Here is a 25,527-nt window from a genome sequence, read left to right as displayed (position 1 = left end):
TGCTAACCACACTTGGAACCATTTAAGGAATGCATTTTTCATAAAAAGCTTACAAGAACAAACAACAAAAGGTTACTGTTTAACTGGTTAAACAGATGACACTATTCAGCATTGTTTGGAAAAAGGCATGTATTTCATCAAAAGTAAAAAAATCTGGAACATCTTTCCGTGTACTAAATATTCCATGTTCCAATAAGGACACCTGTGGCTTCTATACTGGTGGCGTCTAGAAATTACGACAACAACAAGTGGACAAACAGAAACGCATGAAACGTTTACAAAATGTAAATCTGGGCTTTAATTCTCTGTTAGACATTATTTTAAATTCCATCATATTTTCCACTCCCTCCAGTGGAGGTTCCTCCCTCGGCGAGTGGATCTTTTTAAAAACTCATTCTGTCAAAAGACGCCACCTTAGGCGGTGTTAAATCGGTGCATTGTGAAATTAATTCTGACTCTCTTTAGCAATGAATTAGGTTAGCCTTGGATACCAAGCGAGGAGGGACTGGATCAAAGCATGTTTAATTGGAGTGGTACATTTGAGAATTGGAAGTGGTATCATTACACTAGGTTCATAATTTTCATGTGTGAATAGTCGAGAAGTACATATATGAAGAATTCTAACATCTTGTGTCCTTAGCCTGGTTAAGGTACACTGCACAAATAGGCCACAACATATAAGACATGCCTACTCAGTTTTGTATGGTTGTGCATGGCAGTAACCCATCTCATTATGATGCAGTACGGGGCTACACCACAGCAAGTTGCAACTACAATATAAAAACACTGTTTTATAAAAAAAAGAAAAAAAAAGAGAAATTGCCTTGATTAAATACCATCGCCATAAGGACAAAGCTTTGCCCCAAACATCCAAGTTAGGAAATAAAGCAGCCAAAACCCAATAGCAAAACAGCAGTGCAAAATGCACAACGTACATGCACCTTGCTGTTTGCAATATGAAACTCTCCTATCCCAAAAATTCAATTCCGCAGCAAAAGTGGGGAGCGTGAACAGCGATGGCCCTCGTTCAATGAGCCAAAGCTGGTGGTGGCAACAGGAAAATGGCAATTTCAAAAAACCCACCATGTGTCATTGTTTGGGGGTTGGGCATGGGGGTGAAGGGCCACGTTGAGAGATTGGATTTAAACAACATTATTCAGGCAATTTCATGCCTACTTAGCCCAGTGCAACAAAAAGTGTGTGTGTGAGGGGGTTGGGAGAAGAAGTCAATTTACAAGTGATACATCAGCTGCCATAAATGACTTGTGACCCCTCCATAAATCCATTTTTTTAAAGCAAAAGGCAACAAAATACACAAATTAAGCGCAATGACGATGGTGTCAGTAACATAAAGAGTGTGCAGGTTGCAGACTGTGACGAGGACTCACTCCATTTCCTTTCCAATTGCAAAATCATTTTAAATAGACTCCACAGCCAAATAGCCTCAATCCTCATTTCTGGGCTTCCATTACAGATAGCACGGGGAGTTAATTTCAACAACCCTATGGGTCTCCGACTGTGACAATGATTAAATCTACAAGATCCATATCATAAAAGAAATAAATTGGGAATTTAATGACAGAGGGGAATGGCGGTGAATATCCTGAGCTGAATTTAGTGCATGACCCATCCCGGTGTCATTTCTCCTGCTGAGGGAAGATTTCTAAATCAGACTCCCTATAATTTAAATGATCCCTAATCAAAAATAGCTTTCGTTGCTTAGTCTCATTTTTTAATCATAGAGATTATAAATGTGAGCGTAGGTATGAGATGAAAAGCCCATGCCCTCTTAGGGGCAGAGCCATGTGTGCCAGGACGGCCCATCTCCGACCTCACCAACCTTGATGAGGCAGCTTCCCTGGCGACAGACGCTTTGATGCTAACACTCACAGTGGAAAACTGACAAGACTTGTTTGGTTTGCTCTAAAGAGGAAAACACGCTCATTTCAAAGCACATTGCTGGTCCACATGCAAATGGAAAGGCAGCATTTTTTTCTGATCTTCTTTACATGAGAAAAAAAAACATCTTTGATCATCACATGGTTCAAATGAGGAAAGATTCTTGGCTTTCAGGCTTATCAAGGGCCTTGTGTCCTGCCGCCCCAACAAGCCCCCTGCTGTATTATGCCCATCATTCCACCTAATTACTGCCGCACGAGAGTTGAAAGGATATAAAAAAGGCAGAAAATTCATTAAAGGGTTGCTAATTCTTTTCCTTCTCTGTATATTCCATCGTTGCGCTTGCATTTTTTTTGAAAAGTGAGGCGAAAAAGCTCTCTCCCTCCGTCTTTTCCCAGCCTGGCCCTTGTTTGTCAATAGCCAGAGTCTTTGGCACACCAACCTGGCATCAAAGGGCTTCACACTTCACGGGCCACAGGGATTAGAGGCCTTTCAGGCCTACAAACCCCATCTCGGCTTCACAAAAGCTTCCGGTTATTAGAACTCACAGGCATAAAGGAAGACGAGGGGGGAGGAGGAGGCAAATGAGCATCTGGATTCTTCTGATTCCAGTATTGCCCTCTTCAAAAAAGTTCCACGGTATGAATTTTATAGCCAAGTTGATGACAATAAGCGTGGCCACAAACTGTAATTGCCCTCGCCTACACACTGTCTGTTTGATGTGTCTGCACATCTCTCTCCTCCAGAAGCAGGAAGTCTCCAAGTTGAAGGATAGAGTCTCTTCTTATGTTGGAACTGTGTGACTTATTGGTTTAGTGTGCAGCAGATCCTAGCTAAGAGCAGCAGCATACAGATGGTGCTCACTGATAAACACCCTCCAAGGCAGCTAGCACCTCCTCACAAGGTAGGGGCTTTCCTGCACCTGTGCACACTCCTCGGTGTGCCTGTGCATGCAAATAGCATGCGTGAAAGCAGAAAAACAAGGCAAGCAAACACAAACCAGCTTCTGCACTTGTGTGTCTCATTTGACATCAGTGAAGCATGTTGTTATCCTCTGCTCAGCACTCTCTCATGAAATGTAGGGCAGGGACAACAACAGGTGCCTGTGCGGGCGACAGCCTGCAATGCCTCCTGGGCTAAATGCTTCACACTCGCTTCATTTCGACATGCGACAGCCTTGTAAGGATTAATTATTTCCCCCGAGGACGCACGAATATGCTTTTTCTCTTCCTGAGAGAAGGTGCATTCACAAGCACATGAAACAGTAAACGAAAAGGGAGACCTGAGTTTCAGGAGAAAGGAACATTAAAAAGGATTGTAAATAAAGCAAGCATATGATTGCACTGCGTTGTAGATTATAGAAAAATGCAGCCGTTTGTTGAGAGAGATCCCGCGCCAGGGAGTCGAGATGGCAGGCAGGCAATTAATGGGCTGACCTTCGTCCTTAATAATCCAGTGCCTGGCACACAATGCCCGTGTGTCAGGGCAGCACATCTCTAAATGCCACCCCTCATTAGCACGATGCACGCAGTGAGCGAGGCTATCTGTGCAGCGTTACACTCTGCAGCGGTCAGACCGGCACAGATATAAAGTGTGGGATAACATGGCAGCATGGGGCTGTGATATGATCTGGAAATCCCATTCCACTGGGAGGATGGCCACTCTCATTTCTCTCCATTTTTGATTGGCATGAAGCTCCCCAAGCGCAACGTCCTTGGTGTACCCAGTGCTGTCACTCTGATTGCTTGTGTGTGTGCGTGTGTGTGTGTTTGGAGTAGGGAGTGCCCGATTCTTAACACTCAATTAGCACTCCTTTAATTAGCCAGCAGTACATTCTGAATTCTGATGAACTAATTTTCCTGGTGTGAGCGTGCATGGGGGAGGCCTGCTAAAGACGAGGTCCATTGGGTACAAAACAGCAATAAAGAAGGAACTGGTTAGATTAGACTGTAAAAAAAAATAATCCATTAAATTCTGAGCACTTCTTTCGAATGAGAGGTCAAATTGTGTTGATCACAGTGAAGCAAAGGCAGACAGGGAGCATGTGGGGGGGAGGGGGGAGGCAGGTAAGGGAGGTAGAGCTGTGTAAAAGTGCAGCATCCAATATGGAGACCAAAAGAAACCTTTGCATTTTAATTAAGAGGTTTAAATGAACAAGCAAAGGAAAAAAAGTCACCAGAAACGCCCTTGCTCTCAGTGATTGGGAGTGTTCTAAAATTAAAAATTATGTAGAAGTTTCATATTAGTGATGGGGGTGTAATAGCACTACATCAATCAGCTTTCAGCATTTCCTTCCTCACTTGTGTAAAGCAGATATCTCCATAAGCTTTGATCCTATCTGACCATGTAGTTGGGTCGTGTTGCTTGCTTAGATGAAGGGAGGAGATGACTGGTTGGTTGACTTGCAATTAGATTTTTTGCTAAGCAAACAGAGCTTTACGATGATCAGGTTTCAAGTATGAGGATGAAAATAATGAGTCAATTGTGTGGAAGTGATTGTTGAGTAATCAAGTCTAAATGGAAGAGCATGGAGATGAAGTTCAAAGTATGTTGTGGCCTGAGGAAGAACATCAAATCCATGCAAACCTCCACGAAAACACAACTTGCAGAATTATTCCACTCAGCTTGACATTGGCATTGAAGCCCGCATACCGAGGAATCTTTGTGAAATGCCCATCTGTGTACAGAAAAGCAAGACTAACAACTAAACAACTGAACATAGATCACATTTATGCACCAAATTCCACCACTATGGGATACTGAATGGCTCTACAATGACTTATTCAACTGAATAATTCATGTATGTTCCGAAAGGAACTACTGAATCTTGGAAAAAAAGAATGGGGTGTTACCTTTCACCTGTTGCTTAGCTCTTGCCTGATAGCATCTTGGTCTGTATGGCAATGGGGCCCAGCCTCCTTTAAGAGCGCTGTTGGGGACGGTATCCTGAACAATACCTGCCTTGTGCTAATGGAGGTGTCATCTGGCACAGGCCTGATTAGTCAGCGATTACAGCCAGGCCTCAATTGCCACGACAACTGCCGCAAACACAATGGGCCCTGATATAGCCAGCTGTTTGGTCCTCTGCAATTAACCCTGCATCCCACTCGTCTCCGGCAGTGTGGTGCCTCTAATTGACTATCGCACACACAAATCAGGGGCTGTGGGGCCAGACCCCCTGGACACAGGCCCCCCTCCCGCCCCTCTGCCGCAGTGGCGATGATAATAATAGAGGCTTCCTGTGGACTCAGCCGCCAGTCAATCAAAGCCTCAGTGCCCCACAGGAGCTTCCTGATGAGCAAGAGAGCAGAGGAAGCACATGTATGAGGCAGTACTGGAGCATCCTCGCCGGGGGGGGCGGACAACTTGAATATGCCTTCAGTCAAAGTACTAATCAATTCAAGTGCATGCGAGGAAACCCTGCTGCTTGCTAGATATCAGGAAAGCCATTTTTGGGAGCAGTCATTGCCCTCTGCTCATCTCAAGGTTGATTTTCTGTGCTATGCAGGAAAAGAAAAGAAAAATATCAAGGCAATTATTTGTCAGGCCTCTGTTATCTATAATTGCAAAGATAAAAATCAAACTGCAGTGATTTCTCAGTGGATAGAGCTGTCTGGATTCACAGCTGCTTGTGTCATCATAATCTTCAAACAAATGCATTGTCTGCACCTAACTCCTCTCTGCCTGCGTTGAAGGTCTCTCAGCTGGGAATATTCAATATTGAGGATGTTGAATTATCAATGTAATATTTCAGGCACATACTGTATATTCTAAGAGGAAACATTTGATGCAAATGCATCACTGGATAAAATGAAAGTTGATGTGCCTCTCAGTCACCACATGCAGTGTTTCTAACTCTAACAACATGTTACAAAAGGATCGTGAGAATGTTAAAGCAATCTGCACACTGATCCCTCACAGGCACGCACACATGGCACAATGTCAAAAATGGATTTAATCATTAAAAGAGATTAAAAAAAAACCTTGGACAAAACATCCAAATCTAATCTTTCATTTTATTGAAGCCTCTCTTGTCTCAGATAGAAGCAAAAACGAAACAAACTTGAAAGCCTAATTATGGATTCTGTTTAAACATTATGAGTTCATTCACTTGGACTGCAATGTGGACCACTTCCACATTATCACAGGAAATGAGGTCCACAAAACAGTCAGATGTTACATGTTAGAAATCTATTTGAAAACCTTCTAATCAGTAAGGGATTGGGCTAGCCCCCGTAGTGCCCCTTGAATCCTTATGTTGGACAATTGTCAGTTTGAGGAAGGCCCTTTTAGCGTAACTGTGCCAACAAGGTCCATGAATGATGATGAAAAAAACATGGCGTGCACCTGTATGTTTTATTTCATTTTCACTTGCAGTGATACTGAGGTGTACCACCACATTTGTCTATATAATGTATCTTAGCAGCTCATTAGCTTCAACGGGTTCCCACTGAGGAAGAGTGAAAGCAGTCGGTTGTGGCCGTGTTTACATTTTCTCTGTAGAAGCCAGATGTCACGGATCAGCTATGAAAATTAATTAGCTGAGTTCATGTGGCAAGCTCGTGCACACTTACAAATCGACTGGCCTTTTATGGGCTGTCGGCAAAATTACCGGGAATGGATTGATCCAAAAGGACTCTCCTATGCCCCTACACACACACACACACACACACACACACACACACACACATATATATATATATATATATATATATATATATATATATATATATATATATATATATATATATATATATATATATATATATATATATATATATATATATATATATATATATATATATATATATATATATATATATATATATATATATTCATACTAAAGCATACAATTTCTTTTTTGAAGTCACAGAACTGATAAAAATCTAATTATAAGCTCTGTATAGTTTGTTGCAAAAGTGGATTACAGGAGGAAAAAAAGGTGGATCCAAAAGAGGGAGAAATCTCAACTGGAATCACAGTGCAGTTGCCCCGTCTGACCTTTAAAGCTTTGACATTACAAACTGTAGAAATGCTTTCTCTCAGTGTTTTTATCCTTCTTGTCTCTTCAGTGCCTCCCTCCCTCGATCTATCTATCTATCTCTTCACCACTTCACCCCGTCTCTCTAGACTCCCTCCCCTCTGTCTTTTCCATCTCCCTCTCTGAGTAAGTGAGTTTCATCTGGGGTGCTTGCCGGGCGAAATCACCCCAGGGTGAACACTTTATTATCTGTAGTCAAAGCGTCACCACAAATACCATTCTACACACACAAGTGTCACTTTCCATTTGTCCGCGTTCTGGCTGCATTAGCCGGCCCAGGGCCTTGTGTCTCCAGCAGAAGAAAGCTAACAGCGTGGGAAAGAACTTGTCCTGCATTCCTGCCCCAGTGACACCAGTGGAAGCACTGTGGTCGACCTGCTGTCTCTCTCAAGGAATTAAAAAAGCAACAACAAAAAGATCAGCTCTGTGAGCAAATGACCAAGAAATGTTATTTTGGCATCTTATAATCTTTTATTGTATTGCACCTTGGCATCTTATCTTTTATTATACTGCATGCGCTCCCAGCAGGTATAAAAGAGGCCAAAACAAAGGCGCTCCTTGCTTCAAGCTGTTTGGGTTAATTATGATTATCATGCCCAGTGTCCACTAAAAACAACATTAGGTGGGATTTTGAGCTACTGAGAAATGCAGACCAACAACACCCATTTCACGCCTTTTTGTGGGACACCCATGTACCAAATAAACACAGGAAGTGGAGCATTCTGTTTGTTTACCTCAAAATACACATTGAAATGTGCGGTCCAAAGAGCGGCCCAGGGTGAATTTTCAGGTTACAGCACATTTTTATGGTGGTCTTTTACACATTGTAAGAATATAATGACTTAATCAATAATTACATATATTATTAGTAGGGCTGTCAAATACGTTAATGTCTATACTATACAACTATTTACAATTTTCACATTTGGAAATACATGTGAATGCATGCATGTGCTAAAACCTTGTGCATGCTACACGCCTCCATGCTTTTGACATCCTGCTTGGAGTGGAGCGCTTTATTACATGGGAAAGATGCATGCTGAGCTCTTATATAATGCACTTCTGGCACCTTGTGGCCGTTTAATGGCTTAAAACTGAACTAAACATGATCTCTTCTATTGTGCAATTGCATCATCACCTCTTTTGGCCTCTCGCACAAAAAAGTATGTCTTTGGGAGTGAATGAAATAATCTGTAAACTTATAAATTGTCATTTTACAGCCCTAATCATCATCATGCGGCCCTTGGTGGAAAAAGTTTGGACACCCCTGCTGTGAACGAATAAGCAAAGTAACAAACTTGCATAATAAAATAGTTGATAATTGAAATGAAAATGTTAATTCAATCCATATCACTGTATTTATCAATGTGATTATAGTTGGTATAAAGCTTGTAAAACTTTTTTCCTATAAGATTGGTTCCATATTTTGACTAAAAAAAGGTTCCACTGCAAAATGCAACAACATAAATAAACATTATTATCTTTGTAAAGGCATGATTTTTGCTACCAATCATTGGATTGAGTTGCATTGGATCTTACTAAATGGTGCAGGTGTATCTTATGTTGTGGTTGATTCCTGCTTTTAATAATGCCAAGAATAAGAATGAATGCCACGAAGATTCACGACTAAGTACGCACAAGTTGTGAAAAGGTCTTTTCAGTTCTGATAACAGAACTGTTAATGAATGGGGAAAAATGTCATCCACCAAAAAGTGCTCCGTTTAATAATTAGTTCTGGCTATAGATGTGGTTTGCCCCCAGGCCTGCCTGGGCCACACTCATTGTGCACACTGCATGGTCTAGAAAGCAGAGGCTTTATCAGCAAATACTCCGAGTCAGCACAAGCAGCATGGTGGTTATGCGTTGCGACTGGCACACCAGCCGATATTGTCATGTGCGATTAAGCCTGTGCTCATGAGCCTGTGAACTCATTCCTGTGGCATCGAAGTCAAGCCTTACTATCCCTGCTGCCCCTCGCCTCCTTCCCATTTAACATTCAGCGCTGCCACTTCCCGATATAAACTCTCCGTACCCGGTGAGGAGCTGCGCCGAGCTGATAAAGTGACTGCAACAGGTCAAAGTGATGAGATTTTAAATGATTCTTTGAAGCCTTTCATCCAAGAGGGTCATGCACAAGTTGAAGCTGGCCTCTGTAGGTTATTTAGTCTCGCCACACATCTCTAGATGACAGAGCGATGGAGAGGAAGAAAGAGAGGCAAAGACAAACTGTGAGGAGGTGATATTAAACCATGTGAGAGCAGCATGGAGACAGAAAGACAACAAGCTAAAATACCCTTCATGTCAGCATCTTTCTGTCCTATCTTTAAGAAGAGATTCTACAGTGACAATGTTCTCTCAAAAGGCTCCATGTACTGCCAAGAGCAGGAGCATCTGCAACACAAACACACACAGGTCTGGAGTAAAAGACCCCAGAGATTGTAAGCCATTGTAAGCATGTTCAAAAATAAGAAAGGATGCCAAGTAGAGAAAAAAGGAGAAAGGAAGAGGAGACATGGGGGGAGGCTGGAGGCGGCTGGGCCGGCCTGTCAGAATACAGGAAGTGCTGCTGCACAGGCCTGCAGGTAAATGGAAGAAGAAAGGCGCCTGCAGGCTGCCTGAGGCAAACTCGGGCCCTTCTGTTCTATCATTTAAGAGACAAGTCGTTCACTGATTCCCAATTAATATTTAACACTGCGCAGACAACAAGGCAGTCCACTGCAGTACACACGCTGGAGAGGAAGAGGAGAGAAGCGCAGAGGATTTTTGACCTTTAACAAGCACTTTTTGCTTCTATTTTGGATCTTTAGAGGAAAAAAAGGCCAGTGGATGGTCTGCAACTTTGATCTACCAATACAAGTTTGAATGTGTTTTTTATTTGTGAGGTTTGAGCCAACATACAATATCACCACATTACATAAAGAGGACAATCTTGCACAATTGATCATTTTATTGTCCATTCATCCATTTTCTCTAACGCTTATCCTCACAAGGGTATGCTGGAGCCTATCCCAGCTGTCTTTGGGCAAGAGGCGAGGTACACCCTGGACTGGTCGCCAGCCAATCACAGGGCACATATAGAAAAACAACCATTCACACTCACATTTATACATATGGACAATTTGTATTGTCCATATATTGTCCATATGTCCTAATTAACCTGTTTTTGGAATGTGGGGGGAAACCGGATTACCTGGAGAAAACCCACGCATGCATGGGGAGAACATACAAACTCCACATAGAGATGGCCAAGGAGGGAATCGAACCCAGGTCTGCTAGCTGTGTGGCCCGCATGCTAACCACTCATTTTATTGTATGAAAGTTAATATATTTCAGTGCAGTTTAACATAACAGAAAACTACAATAATAACCTTTATGAAATTAATATTACAGTTCTTAAATTGCTATCTCACAAATGTATAAAACACCATGGCTGCTGAGTGTATGAACAAACAACACAGTAATGCTGCCATAGAGGGCAAAACAACTTTTACCTTAAAAATTGTAACTCTGAGACTTGATTTTTACATTGAACTGGGCTGCGTTTACATTTGTATGCTAGGTCTTTTGTCATAACATCCCAACTAAAGGAATATCAGTAAAAAATAGTACAACAAAATTGCCCTCCTGTTTTCCTGTTATTCTTTAATTTGATCACACATACAGTCACGTCTCCACCGCTCTCCCCACATAATGGCCTTCTTTACAGCCAGACCTCCTGCAACAACATATCGATCGATATTTACCATCTGTGCGTTTCAATCAAGGCTGGGAGGTTAAATGCGTGGAGCTATTTACTGAAGTGGAAATAAAGACGTGCGGCTTGAACAACAAAACAGACACACTGCTGTGGGCCTTTAATTAAAAAGACTTGTAGACATTTGCAGAGGGGGATCATTCATGCTGCTTTTAAGACCACATTTACAAAGTTTAGATGAAGAATATCATGGTATATAGTGGACAGCACAGCACAGTATAGGCTAAAACTGCTCATGTCCATATCCGGTCTAAACCAAGCCAAAAGTGTCCTACTTTGTGGCACCTCTTAAATGCCTCTCTGTTAGTGTGTGAGCTCAACACTTCCTGTGGGACAGCAAAGGACTGGGGACACTCTGTCTCTGTCCCCCTCCAATCACCCCCACTCTCTGGCAGCCAAAGACAGAGGGTGTTGATGCCTTGCACCTGCAGCGATGCACAAATGCCAGCCCGCTTTGGAACCAGGAAGTGCTTCTTCAATCCAATTCCCGCTGTGAGCACAACTACAGTAAAGCCCCTCTTCCTTGAGCTAACCTCCCATGGAAGCAAAATTGCTTCGCCCCCTGTGCTCACAGCAGAAGGCAAGAGGGCTGCGTGAATGCAAAGCTCGGTGGGTCGCCACAAGCCGGAAATGATCCTCTTGTGTGCCAGCGCTGAGACGTCAAGATGACACCAGAGGCTAGACTATGTGAGAGGTCAGGCCGCATATGGCTGCACCGCTTAATGCTCAGAATTTTGCAATGTGAGAAAACTGTGATGGACACATATGAAATGCTTATGCGAACGCAGAAAATCCCCTCAATGAGATGGCATAAGCAAGCATCCAGAAGGACTGTGGCCATGGATAGCTGTCAATCACTTTTGAAGATGACCTCTGCTTTCCTGCTGGAATCATGACAATGGCAGTAAGGACACTGCAGAATTCCAAATGGAGCTTAGAAAGAGGATAGTTTAGTCAGTGGTAAAAGGTCAGGTACATGCACATTTGTTTCCTCTCTTTAATTCTGCTTAAAACCCCTCACCCACCTCCCACTTCCAGGGTTTTCCCACTGCATGTTACCAGCTTGGCTCAGTTTGCTCCCCCAAAATCAGCACTGTAGGAAACCGCAGCAACCACGCGGTTCCAATGCATCCGTTGGTAGTACTCCAGGGTTTCCCATTGGATTTTTTTAAAGCCGTGGTGGTGGGCTGCATGGGAGTACAGACTGCCGCCGCTGTGTCTGCAATTTTTTTGTCACCATTAACAATTTTATCAACTTATTTAATCAACTAATTCAATTTATTTGACAACCGGCAGAACATGTAATATAATGGCAAAGTTGCTGAGGTCACTTCAAGTGACGAGTACAACAATTAACAACTTTGTACTATATCATACAAACCTAAAAACGAGCTAGGTAGCTGCCATCAGAGAGGCAATGAGATCCAGGCAAAATGTGTAAACAATGTGGCTGCTTTTATTTTGTTGTGGTTGGGCTTGTGTCAGTGTGACCATGACTGAAAATAACATAGCATTAGCAGCACACTAGCTAGTCACCGGGCAGGATGTTCAACACATAAGTAAAACATAATATAGCAATATTCATTCATTCATTCATTTTCTACCGCTTTTTCCTCACGAGGGTTGCGGGGGGTGCTGGAGCCTATCCCAGCTGTCTTTGGGCGAGAGGCGGGGTACACCCTGGACTGGTCGTCAGCCAATCACAGGGCACATATAGACAAACAACCATTCACACTCACATTCATACTTATGGTATGAGGAACAACATCAAATTAAAAGCACACCATCATCAACCAACCAGTACGAACCTGGAATTTGTTTTATAGAAAGTGCAACTATGTGAGATTAAGTATAAGTTAACTATGGACAAAATGTGATTAATCACAAGTAAAAATTTTAATCGATTGAGAGCCCTAATAATTACATTTGGCAGTTCTTCCGGTTCTGGACATCTACAGTACACCAAACGTCATACTCTGAGCTGCTGCTTCATTGCTAAGCATTATCACCTCTTCTGGTCCAGTTCTGGATGGATTGTGGTTGTTTGTTATATTTTTCAATGTGATGCCCGCTCACTGCTAGAGCACTTGAGGAGTAAGCTTGTTCACATTTCCTAAAGACACCATTCCAAAGGACTTAGGACCGTGGAAAAACATGTTGAGGTGGCAGTAAGCCAACTGACATTTCTCCTGCTAATATGCTCCACTGTAGCCACCCTAGTGTTGATGGTCAATGCAGTGCTAATCGTAATTGACGCGGTACCTAGTAGAGATGTAAATCTCTTTGTTATAAGACCATTCGATTTCAATCTACTGTAGATACACAGGTTATGAAAACAGAATGATTTGATATGATTACAAACAAGATGATTATCGTCTATCTCTTCCATTCCTCATGTTTAGATGCACTTGGAATTGATCACTGCATAGATAACTATAATTGTACGAATATAAAAACATGTTGTGTTAACATTTTTGTATTTCTGGAACAGACATTTTTTTTTATCAGAAAATTGATTAGTTTAGCTATCAGTCGGACCTTCTGGAACAAATTAATGAAGCAAACAAAGTTTCCACCGTACCTTAGTATTGTCATATTAGTCCATCCCATAAACTATACACTACAGTTTTATAAGCTTCCTAGCTCCTTTGTTGTGTCTCTTACACCAAATTAGATAAGCAGAGGCGACTAGAGGTCATCATGTGCATTAATTCTCCTCACTCGGCTAAAAGCAAAGGACCTGTCTATAGTGTCTCTGGCCTCCCTGCCTGCAGAGAAACAGGGCTATTAGGAGAATCCCCAGGTGAACCTCCATGTTATGTCCCGAGGCCGTGTGATTGTCTCTGTCCATCAATCTGGAGGAGGTTTGAACCTGGCCTGACATGGCATGAACCGCGGATATCAGGCCTTCTGGGAACGTCTCTCATCTACACCTGGCTGATTGGCACGCCAGGCCTCCCGGCTGGTGTCACAGGAGGTTACTGCTGCATGTGTGCTCCATCTCCCTTCCTCTGTGTGTGTGTGTGTGTGTGTGTGTGTGTGTGTGTCCAAGTGTAAGGACACGTTTGGAAAAACAAATCCGGACTTTTAGAGCAGTTGATTAAACGGATTTAACTAGGATTAAGCTGTTCTTTCCAATTCTGATTTCACTACACACACGCACCCACAAAGACACACTCACACACCTGAAATAGCTATTATCCAAATGAAGGTTATATAACTGGCTGCAGCACTAATTAAAGATATTTGAAATAATTCCTTCCCCCCCTTTACAAACCTGGGGGGGCACCAAAGTTTGACCTTAAAGCACCACACAATCACGCTATGGCAATTAAGTAAGTAAATGGAAAACCTGACAAGATAATATTTTGGGAAATAGCCAGATCCCCATCTAACTGTCAGATGCAGAATTCAAAGTTCTTTTTTAGCTGTCATGTGGCAGAGTAATTGCTGTCTGGGCCAGTGAGGAGGCAGCTGGTGGTTGTGGTGAGGGGGCAACCCTGTCAGTGTTACTTATCACTAGAATGGTGATCCTCCCTTCCCTCTTCTCTTCTGCACAACTCTACTATCGGACCTTCAGTGTCATAGTGGAGGGCAGCGAAGAAGCGGTAACGATGGGAAGGGTCACCCCTGGCGGAGGGTGTCCGGGGTCACTTGCATCTATTCACTCCTCTCCCCCCCTGAGTGGCCTCTCTCGCTCTCTTTCTCTCTCATGTGTCTGGGCGCCCTCCCTCTGGGGCACAACATGATGAGAGGCGCTGGCTCCACGGCCGTCTCTGCCTTTCATGTCTCCATCTAGGCCAGCGGTGGAGACACACGGAGGCGAGGACGAGGGCGACAAATGTCACCCATAAGGAGGATTTAATTAAAAATGACAGGGGCTGGCGCAGGAGAGTGCAGCCACATATGTGTGGAATTTGGGCGCAGTGAAAGCAAGTGCCTATGATTTATAATTCAAGTAATGCTCTCCACTCCTTTTAATTTCTATGGCCAAAGGAAGAAAAAATATCAAAAGGCCGCCCCTATGAAGCTAATCCAATATGATATTTTTAAGGGCAAGCGGTCAATGGCTTTCTGAAAAGCCAGCTTCTCTGCAGCTCTCCCTCGTCTGTCTCTCCCCATCTCCCTCTCCGAGGCTGCTGCCTGCTGTCTCCGCGCCGCACGGCGCTCTACCGCGCATCACCCCCAGCCCCCCTCTAGCCCAGGCTGTGATAATGGAAACATCCTACTCTCCGCCTCCCGTTTCTCCCGTTAAGCTCTGCGCGCTTGGGGGAAATTGATTGTCTGGCGAGCCGATCTGAACGCTTCCAGCTGATGGCAGAGCCAGTTAAGTCCTTTTTTATTGAGGGTATGAGGGATTTTTAATGGGAGTCGCATCAATGAACTGTGCAGTCACTCGGCATCTGCATGTGGGGGCTTTCGTAAAAGCCTCCCCACGACCCAAGACCTCGTTCTATCACTCTATCACACACACACACACACAAACACACACACATTTTATTTAAAGGACAGTAGATGCAAACAAAACATTTCCCCTCTGCCCCACTGCCTGTAGTAATCTACCTCCAGTGTACTGTGTCTCTTTGATGAGTGGACTCAATGGGGGCAACCCATTGAGAGGCTGGGTCACCTTACCCACACCCTCTTACTCTTTGGTGGCACGAAGTGGGTCACAAACAATCAATCCGCTTGCTCAGTTTGGCCAAAATCTGCAGCATGATCCTGTACACATCTTTCCTCTAATAAGGCAAGTGTTTTCAAAGAGTGGCAGTCATAACATTTAACTATGTCGCCACATTGTAAAGCCACCACACTTGGCCACGGCTCCTCTTTCACAGCACAGAAAAAAGGCTGTTTTGTTCATACATTCTCCTAATGAACCTCAAGTCGGTCACAGATGTAATATTAAAATCAACGGCTTAACCAGGTGGAGAGCCAGACAGAGCGGGAAAAGCACTGTTGATTGAGCACAGTACTCCTCAAGGCTGCACCTCAATGCAAGACTCAGAGAGGAAATAGGCTAATCCTGGAAAATTGGGAAGGAATCGATGAAGTGAGTTTTGAGGGTCTCCTTCAGTCCTTCTCATTTCCTTTCCATCATCCCCTCTTCTTAGAATTACATTTCAATTTGAACTTGTTTGGCCACCTTTTGTTCACAGAGTTTTCCAAGTGAAGGAAATTTTGTTAACACCGAAATGATTATCTACTATTTGAATAATGCATGATATTAGTATTTTGTATCGTGTATATATCGTTAAAAGAAATTCATTAAAATTCATTAAAGTACTGGGAAATTCCACAATTATTGTATTTTTCAGAACTTGTTTTTAAACTTGTGAAACTTTTCAATGATGCTTTCAATTACGCAATTATGAATGTACAATAACCGTTATGTAACTATTTTGACTGACATATGCTAAAATTATGTGCAAATGTCGTTATTGCCATATTGAATTGAATTGTGAATTATTCTTGAAAAATTGAAATGAACTACCCGTACATTTTGAAACTCTGAATATGAAATACTATTCAATAATATTTAAAGTTTATGGTTAGATTTTATATATATGGTCATTTCAACTTGTAATATACATGCTGAAAAAGTGCATGCACCCCTGAATACTCATATTTATAAATAAAGACACTATATACTTTTTCTATATTTATAGTAGGAGATACAGTAGATCTTTGGGACTTAGTCAAAAAATGTGACCACCCCCGTTATAAGCTGAGGACATTTTGTGATTAAAATATAAAATATCAAGAATACAGTTAGACTCACGCAGTTTATCAATAACATGACAAGATGCGTGCAGTATTGTGTGTTAACCAAATGAATGTATGCAAACCGAGACAAAAATTTGGCATACATTTTCAATGGTCGCTAAAAAACACGCTAACCGAGGTGGGCGATAACTGAGGTTCCGCTGTGTTGATAATTGGGAATCAATGTTTGCCTCACAGTCAGGACAGTCAGGGTTCCAATCTCTGTTTGGGCATCTGTGTGTGGAATTTGCAGGTTCTTTTTGTGCACATTGCATAAATATACATGTTAGATTAACTAGAGGCTCTAAATTGTCCATCAGTATGAATGGCTGTACTAGTATATCTATAAGCTTTCATTATGGAGGAAAAAGCTTTTTCGTGTCATCTGAATATTCTTGTTATAATAAGTATCAAAAGCTTTAACTCATTATGATCAAATCAATCCTCTACATGTCTGATTGCAACAGCTCCCTCCCTGGCTGCAAACTGGGTTGAACTAGTTTGCCTACTCTGCAACAACTCATCTTTGTCCCTTTGCACCATTTTGTGAGTGGACAGAGGGTGGTGCTGAGGGAGCAAACACAGCAGCTGTCATGCTTTACAGGCGGCCCTGACCAGACACTGTAAATGTTTACAGACCCCTCGGGGTCACGCAAGGCCATGCGGCACGTTAAAACACTGTCTGCTCAACCCCGTTGCCACGACTGCACCATCAGCACGGCTAAACAGTCCCCACTCACAACCAGAGGCCCAACAACATGACAATCTGGCCTCTAAAGTGCACAACCAGTCCAACTGTGTTTGGAATTCCTCTGAGAAGCGAGGATCACTGTGACACAAACAGCAGAAACCTGAAAGTTTATTTTATGGTGACTTATTTACAGTCAGGGTTAGTGGTTTGTTTCCACCGTCCACTATGACTGATTAACTGAGCATTATCTGGACATGATGAACACATTCCACTCAATCCTTTGATTTGGGCAAGCTCAATTCCAGACCGCTAAGTCTTTGTTCACTCACATTTGTGTCCATGGGATTGCGGTGGCTCCAGGCTCTTGCTGACACACACTGGGTGCTGGGGTGGAGGGTTCTGCCTCCTCTGCAGACAGGCCAGCATGGCGAGGTGGGAACGGTACGACAGCCGGGGGAGTTTTGCGGCCAACCTGGAGAGGAAAAATAAAGTTGAATGAGATATACGTACAGCATTATTTGGGGTCAACGCTCGGCTCGCGTGTGGTAGTCTAGCGGGATGTGGTTGTGTGGCTAATTGAGGTTCAATTTCTCTCTCAGATTGTATTTGGGGGAAGCATGCCTGCATTTAGAGGCTTTTTGAGCTGCGTGTGTTGACTGATAAACGCACACCTGCGCTGGAGGGTCGCGATGCTAACCCTGGCTCAATGCACTACGCGGCTCCACACAGCCAGTCAAGCACATCTCCTGCCCATGAAACCCTGCTCACAACAAACACAGAAGTAGCAGCACTTCACCACATTCAGGAACAGTCCTCTTAGTGCAGCATGCATGTGGTGATTGATGGCGTTATCTATGGACAGGCAGGGGGAGAAAAAAGAAAACAGCAGTCTGGCTGTTAAGCTTAGCATACAGCAGCCCTGGGGGGCTGTCATGGAGGGCCTTGGGGGACTGACTGGTGTCTGCATGTATGTGGAAGGGTGTTCTGTACCGTACAGTTGCATGTGTTTATGAGCAGATGCAATGACGAAGGAGGGGAAAACTGCCAACCGTACATCATGGCTGGTGACGGCACTAATCAATCTCCCTGCAGGCCATAAATCTGCAGCTCCGCTCTCGCTCTTTCCCCCCACAACCACCTTCACTCAATAAAAGTGAGGCGGTGGCAGCGAGTTTCCACTGAAAAAGCCCCATCATAGGGCACATACGTATATACACTACATGGGCTCAAGTCATTGTGATAACCTGGACTTTTTTTTCCACTTTTTCACTTCCAACAACAACTTTCACTTTTTTGAAAATATTTCACAAAATGTTGGCCCTGAGAGTTCTGGTCCTGGGTCAAATTCCCTGTTCTACTTCACCTCCAAGGTGTTGCTAGGCTGTCCAGGCTCTTTCACACCAAGCAACATGTTTTTTAAAAACCTGTGTACTGGAGCACAGTCATGGTGGAAGAGAAAAAAAAGCATTCGACTGTTCACAGAAAGTTGGGAATATAAAGTGTCTTGGTAAAATGAAGAGTTAAGATTCAGGAGTACCAGTACACTTGAGATTTGGGCGGCCATCACTTCAAAGTAGTACAGTGCAATCAATTAGGATAAAACATGCTAATAAATAACACACAGGGAAAAGGATCTCTTGCTTTTACCTTGCATTATGTGGTTGATTAGCCAGAGGATGAATTCTATTCAAGAGAAACTGGGGGGCAGCAAGAAAAAAGTGTCACTTTAAAATGGAGACTGTGGATAATAATATACTCACGTGTCAAAACATATGGCACAGCAAGCTAACGTTAGCATGCTTGTTTATTTTTAGCATTCCCATCCATGTGTTATTAAAAGTTACAAGAGTACAAACATTACAAATTTATTGACTAATTTGACTCACTTTATTTCTGGCTAGAAATAATACAGTGGAACCTCGGTTAGCGTCCGCCCCAGTTAGTGTTTTTCAATTTATGTAAAAAAAAAAAAATTACGGCAACATTTTCAGGTAAGTGAACAATATGGCACGTGTGCTGTTGTGTTATTAATACACTACCTGAGTGTTCTTACTGTATTTTTATCACAACATGCTGTTAGCATCCTTAGCTTGCTAACAAAATGGCAACCAAAACGGCGCCCGTCTACTATGTCATCAGTGGTGACTGTTCATGTTAATACAAAACGTGTTTTTATAGTTTTACAGGCATAAAACAATTCTAAATTCATATAAGTGCATATGTTATTGAGGCAAGGAACAACTTTAGGTTGAAGAAATAAATAGGAAGGTGGTGTCTCGCTGTCACATAGTGTCTTACATCAAGTATCATTCATTTATCCCTATCTTTCATCATTATTATGTGTTTATATGCATTTTCAATAGTTCTAATTACAAAACTATAAAACATTATAAAATGGATTTACATTATTTTATGAGAAAAAAATGTATGCGGTTAGCGTTTGTTTTGGTTAGAGTCAGACCTTCTGGAATGAATTAAGGTTTCGCTGTAATTTGTACTACATGCTTCCTGGCGATGGAAAAGCAATGATGCGCTAGAAGGTACCATGCAGTGGAAGAGTGGTGTGAGGAGTGTATTAGTGAAATAATTATGTCTTACATGTACCTATGAAATAAGACATGAACCTCAATAAAGGAGCAGAATTGAAAGCATTGAAAGCATTGTTCACCAGCAACCTAACAGTGTCACATATTGTGGCACAATGGTGACCGATTCCAAGTCTTTCAGTACTATAGTATTGGGTTTATTTGCCAGATGAGGACAGTCAAAAGCAAAACCACTGAAGTCCACAAAATGTTCTCATATGATAAGGATCGATATTACCTCACTACCGCCGATATTGTTTGGTTTCTAGGGAACAGACGCTACGACTGCACAACACTGGCAAAGTCCGCTCACAGCTAGGAAGCATGCTCTGTCTGTAAAAAGAATTGTGGCCTTAATATTAGCTCTCTCGGAGTCTCATGTCCAAAATGTATTGCCATGAATCACTAGATTCCCACCCTCCTTTCATATTAAAACAAAGAACAGAAGCAAATATTTCATCTTGGCTGTCCGCGCCAGCGTCAGCCATATTATTGAAAAATGATTTCTTGTGCACCTCTCTGAAGCTCCAGTCTTGTTATTTATTTTGCCAGTGAATCAGCAGATGAACATTAAACCACCTGCCATCAGCACATTACTTGGCTTTATAGATGATGACTTTAATAAGAAATAAAGCAATTACAATGATTACCAGATACATTAATGAAATGTCCCCTTTCATTGAAAGATATTAAGAACAATATGGGTTGTAGGTAAATGAAAACATAATAAATCCACATAATGTTTCTCCACTCTGCATTAAATCCAACTAAACCGGAAGCCATTTTTGGTCAAATAAACTGCATCCATTACATTGCCTTACATTACATTAATTCACAAACTTTAAAACTTGCCAAAAACAAAACAAATACAGTTTTACGCACAAAGCTGACTATGTATAAATGAAAAAGAAATGAAAGACAGAAGTAGTTTATTTCCGCCCTTTCCCTCACACACACACTGCAGATGGAAGAGAGGGGCCGCTCTATTGCTCACCAGGTGTTTGTCCAAAAAAAAAAAAAAAGGTCTCTCGCAGTGTCATTTCCTCTCACACACAGGCGGGCCTGGCCCAAACACACTGGCACTTTGAGCTCATTATTGGCTGTTCACATAATCCTTTCTGTGTGTCCTCTCTATGTGCTTGCTAATGTCACCAGCAGCCCATGCTCACAGACCATTTGTTAAAAGATAGGGGTTGCCAGAGAGGAAGGCTGCACGTGGTGTAGATTGAGACTAAAAGCTGCTTGTTGGTGGTGTTTCAGAGCAGTGGGGATGGTGGGTGGGTAGGTGGGTGGGTGTGCGTCCACAGTTTTCCCTCTCTGAAATGAAAGACAATCGCGTAACTGCGCTCCATTTTTCTCCATTTGCTGCTCACCAAATGTATTTTGAGGCATTATGCTTTGCTGAAAAAGACCCACTTTTTTCAATTCAATTTCAAGAACCAATTTTCTTCCATTATTGCCTTTAGAAGCGAAGCAGAAGGAGCAAGTCTTTGGCTTGTTTGTCATGCCCCCTCCTCCCTTCGCCTCATGTCTTCCTTTTAGGTTATTGTGCTACTTAGCAGATGTCTATCAGAGGCAGGAAATTATGTTCAGAGTGAGACACTGTGGCCCATCATAACATCTGCTCTAAAATAGCCCGTCATAGCCCTTGAATATGCTAAAGAATGTGCGAGAAGAGGCGTATTTACACGGCTTGGGAAGAACCACCTGCACTTCATTCGTTCATCAAATCCTCTCACAGTTCTCCTTTTTACACCAGCACGGCCATATCTCCAAAGCCAGGATGCCTATCGTTCTGATAACAAGGCTGCCGGGTTTGCAATGGGGGCGGAAGGATCAGTCCCACGAGATGAGGGAATAAGCTGGAATCAAGAGCTAGTGGGCTCGGCGAAGGGCCATTTCTTCGTTAAAAGGGTCTTAAACGGCAGAGAAGAGATCAGAGAAGATGGCTCTCACGCCCAAAGCTGTCTGTCCAGATAAGCATCCTGCCAAGTGCTGGGTGTAACGTGGTCCTCGTGGGTGAATAAATGGACAGTGAGCGTGTGTGTGCTCATTTTAAGATGGACATACTCAGGTGAAAGGCTGATAATAGGGGCTGGGTGAGGACCTCGGTGCAAGATGTGTCTAATGCAGCTCATCAGAACATGGTCATTTTTTCAAAACGCTGCTATGTATAGGCCAGAAATAGCCCGGTCTACAGGGTCACAATTGTGGCTACAACCTGGGCTGGACATTGTTACTGAATTTGCTACTATGACAAAAAACAGTCATCAAATAGTTGATATTTTTTTATACAGTTTTCTATTAATTTGATAAAAAAATAGCTCAACTGTTGTTCCTATTGCCACAAACTAGTGGACACTGAATCAAAAACACTTCTGCAGGTTGCATCCACTCCAATTTGCAATTCATTCCAGAATTGATTAATCAATAATCGTTTCCCCACACAATCGATTATGTCCATCCCGACTTCAAAAACACAAAATTTGCACATTTGCACATTTCTGTGCCCAATCGACAATTACCAACATAATGTCTTAAGGTAACTTAAGACATTATGACACTTAAGAGACACTTAAGAGGGTAAGGTAACTTTTTGGAGTGACTTTCCAGTCTGTAAAAATGAAGAAAAAGCCATAGATCACTCTAGTCCAGGGGTCGGGAACCTTTTTGGCTAAGAGAGCCATGAAGGCCAGATATTTTAAAATGTGTATCTGTGAGAGCCATATACATTTTTTTAAACATTGAATGCAATAAAATGTGTGCATTTTTATGTAAGACCAACAGTTTTAGATATAATGGGCTCTAATTGTGTAGACCAGGCACACTACCGCACGCCAATGGGGTGTGGCCAGCACACTTTCGTGAGCAGCGCAGTGTCTAATAATAAATCAAATACTTGTTGCCATTAATACAACTTCTGCTGCTGCATAATTTTGCACCATACTCAGTATATTTCCTTCTTTTGGCCATCTTTGCCAGAAGGCTTGGTTCTGCAGCTTTAGCTATTTGACTAAAGGAGAAAAGTTTATATTTACATGTTGACATCTCAATGACCGAGGTAGACTACCGCATTACCCAGTAATAATCGAGTTTTGGTGTTTGACCTGGAAAATATCAGGAAAGATGGATATGGTCGGCCGTATTGCAGTAGAAAATAGATGGACGAATTAAAATGCATAAAAAAGTTGTTGATTTTTAATATTATTTTAACAGTCATTTCTGTGATGTTTACTTTAAAATGTTAGCAAAAATACATTTTTATTGTGGTAAGAAATGCTTGAGAGCCAGATACAGTCATCAAAAGAGCCCTACCTGGCTCCCGAGCCATAGGTTCCCTACCTCTGCTCTAGTCGTAGCCCTAAAGGTACAATGTTACACTATTTTGTGAGTCTGTAAATGGAGGCCAAATTTAGATTCATAACTGTCCTATTTCTTGTATATTAAAATGTATGAATGTGAAAGAAATATATTGATATGGATTTAAAGCAAGCACCAATCAATAAAGCATATCAGTAACACAGTAAGCAAATAAGTAAACTATTTCTTAGTTCTCCCTTTATGATGGTCTAAATCTCTGCTAAAGAACTCCACTTGTGGACCTAGGACCACTTGTGGACCCAGAGCCTGGCAGACTTCTGCCACAATGAGTCGGAGTAGGGTGGAGCTTGAGACTAATTGAATGGTGACCCTGCCGTCTCACTGTGGGATGCCCCATGCAGTGCTTTTAACAAGCTACTGTGTCTCCCCTCTTAATAAGCCCAAACAAGTTAATCCAATCGACACACTCAAACCCTTTCCTTTTCTTTAACAAGGCACCGCATCTACCCCCTGTAATCCCCTCTGCCTGCCCCCCTTTCCGTAACTATACTGTCACATGAATGCAGAGAGAAAAAGGTTCCATTAGGAAGGGACAGGCAGCAAAACCCTTCAGCTCCTCACTTTCCACACATCCACACTAAATAATTTGCACTAGTACTATATATTCAAAATGCCCACACACTAATGCTCACATGTGCCTGTGACAGAACACGTCCATTTGGACATGGCACACAATGAGAAGGCTTGTGCTTGCTGACCCCGTTCCCTGCACACAAACAACAAAACGCACAAACAAAAATTGTGAGGGGACGTTTGCCGACAGGCACGCACTCAGGACGTAAAAAAAGGGCATTGTTAGCAAAACCTCCCAGCTCCACAAACACAAGCCACTGGTTCCCTAACAATACAAGCCCCTGGATGCACTCACCCACCATGTCTGCACAGCCTCACAGCAGCACAATAAATAACCTGCACAACAAAAGGCCATTGTGTGTAAAAGCCCACAGTTTAGGCATTACAGCCATGATATACAGTGTTGGAATAACATACTGACAGCCGAGGCTTATACATACGAGGCCGCATGTTACTGTTATTGGGGCACATAGCGCCTTGTATTCCACGCTGTCATATTTATAAGAGGGTTCTTAGCGGATGAAGGGCATCTTGGCACAGACGCTCAGCTGCAAGGGCTCCATATACCAGTCAGCTTCGATAGCTTCATCCACTGGATGAAGGGTAAGGAATGTCTGGCAGTCCAATAGCAGAGAGTCGCCTGTCATCTCTGATCAAAACACGCCTGTCTAGACTAATGTCAACCCTGTAATCGCAATGAAGACTAATTGACTGCACAGCCAACTGCTGCATCTTTGAGTCGGGCACGGTTTCATTCATGCTAAATGGGAGGCACACAAGGCATCCATGTGGTAAGCACATTTACTGTGCAGAGACCAAATAGAAACTCAAGCTTATATAAATAATACAAATGTGTGTTGATGCAAATAAGTAAAAAATAAACGGATCATGTGCAGTGCACCAATTATTCCAATCCTCCTTTTAGTGCAGCTCAATTTTCCTGGCGCTGGAACCAACCAACATTTGCAACCTGGTCTGCCTTGTCCGAATACCAAAAAAGAAATTGAAAGTGCATTGTATAGGAAGTTATCTTGTTTTTTTCAAGGTGCCCAAATTAGAAATGTACCTTGTACTGTACTTGTGTGTGAAATGCTGAATTCTTAGGACATGTTCACACTTACAGTCCGGAAAAATGTGTTTTGTGTTAATTTGGTGTTGTGGTCACAGGTATTTTTGTCGTGCTTTCACATTTAGACATCTGTATAAGGCTGCACCTTCATTGCCTGATGTCCTCACACACCCAAAACAACATATCTTCTCATAGGACATGGATTTCTATTTTTCCAGATTACATTTTACCAGCTGAGGTGTAACAAAAATATAAATTATATAAAGAAAGGAGATGTTACTTCACCAGAGTGAAATAAACAACATGATATCTTGTGGTTGTTTTTTCAGATTAAAAACTGTACCAAACATGATCTCTTCTATTGTAGAGTTGCATTATCACCTCTTGGTGCCATGCGCACATAAAGACGCAACATGTCTTTGGGAGCGTCCGGTCGTGTTGAAAAAAACGACCTGTATAAATACTTCTTTGGTAGCAAATGAGTTAACGTGGATGACTTCAAGAGAGTCAAACATTTCCAAATTTGTACAGCACTTTAACATTAGCAGTTCAAGATTGAGGTAGGATTTAACAAATCATCCCTATACACCTCACAGGAGGAATACAGAAGATTACAGATCATGCTAACAAAGAAATATGGGGAAGGAATGGAAAGCGTCAAAACCACGTTTTACAATGAATGAACAGCAAAGAAACAAAAACACACACTGTAACTTTAAAGGAATATACTGTTTACTGTAATCACTACACATCCCTATGGTCCCCTGC

At 42.4% G+C, this 25,527-nt stretch overlaps 1 protein-coding gene across 4 annotated transcripts in view; it reads right to left on the bottom strand.

Annotated features, from left to right (window-relative positions):
* fam222aa (family with sequence similarity 222 member Aa) overlaps positions 1 to 25,527 on the bottom strand; it is a 61,458-nt gene that overhangs the window by 4,474 nt on the left and 31,457 nt on the right. For 3 of the 4 annotated variants that reach the window (XM_058069537.2, XM_058069538.2, XM_058069540.2), the window contains one exon: positions 17,481 to 17,623. In XM_058069537.2, coding sequence (XP_057925520.2) covers positions 17,481 to 17,623 — 143 coding nt within the window. Of the gene's footprint in view, positions 1 to 17,480; positions 17,624 to 17,822; positions 17,872 to 25,527 lie in introns of those variants that run through there. The other variant, XM_058069541.2, reaches the window with a different exon arrangement.

The sequence above is a fragment of the Doryrhamphus excisus genome, linkage group LG3, assembly GCF_037039965.1.
Source record: "Doryrhamphus excisus strain RoL-2023G ecotype Guam linkage group LG3, RoL_Dexc_Guam_v1.1, whole genome shotgun sequence".
Taxonomy (NCBI): domain Eukaryota; kingdom Metazoa; phylum Chordata; class Actinopteri; order Syngnathiformes; family Syngnathidae; genus Doryrhamphus; species Doryrhamphus excisus.
The sequence above is the reverse complement of the archived record's forward strand: the minus strand, read 5'-3'. Positions and strand labels throughout refer to the sequence as shown.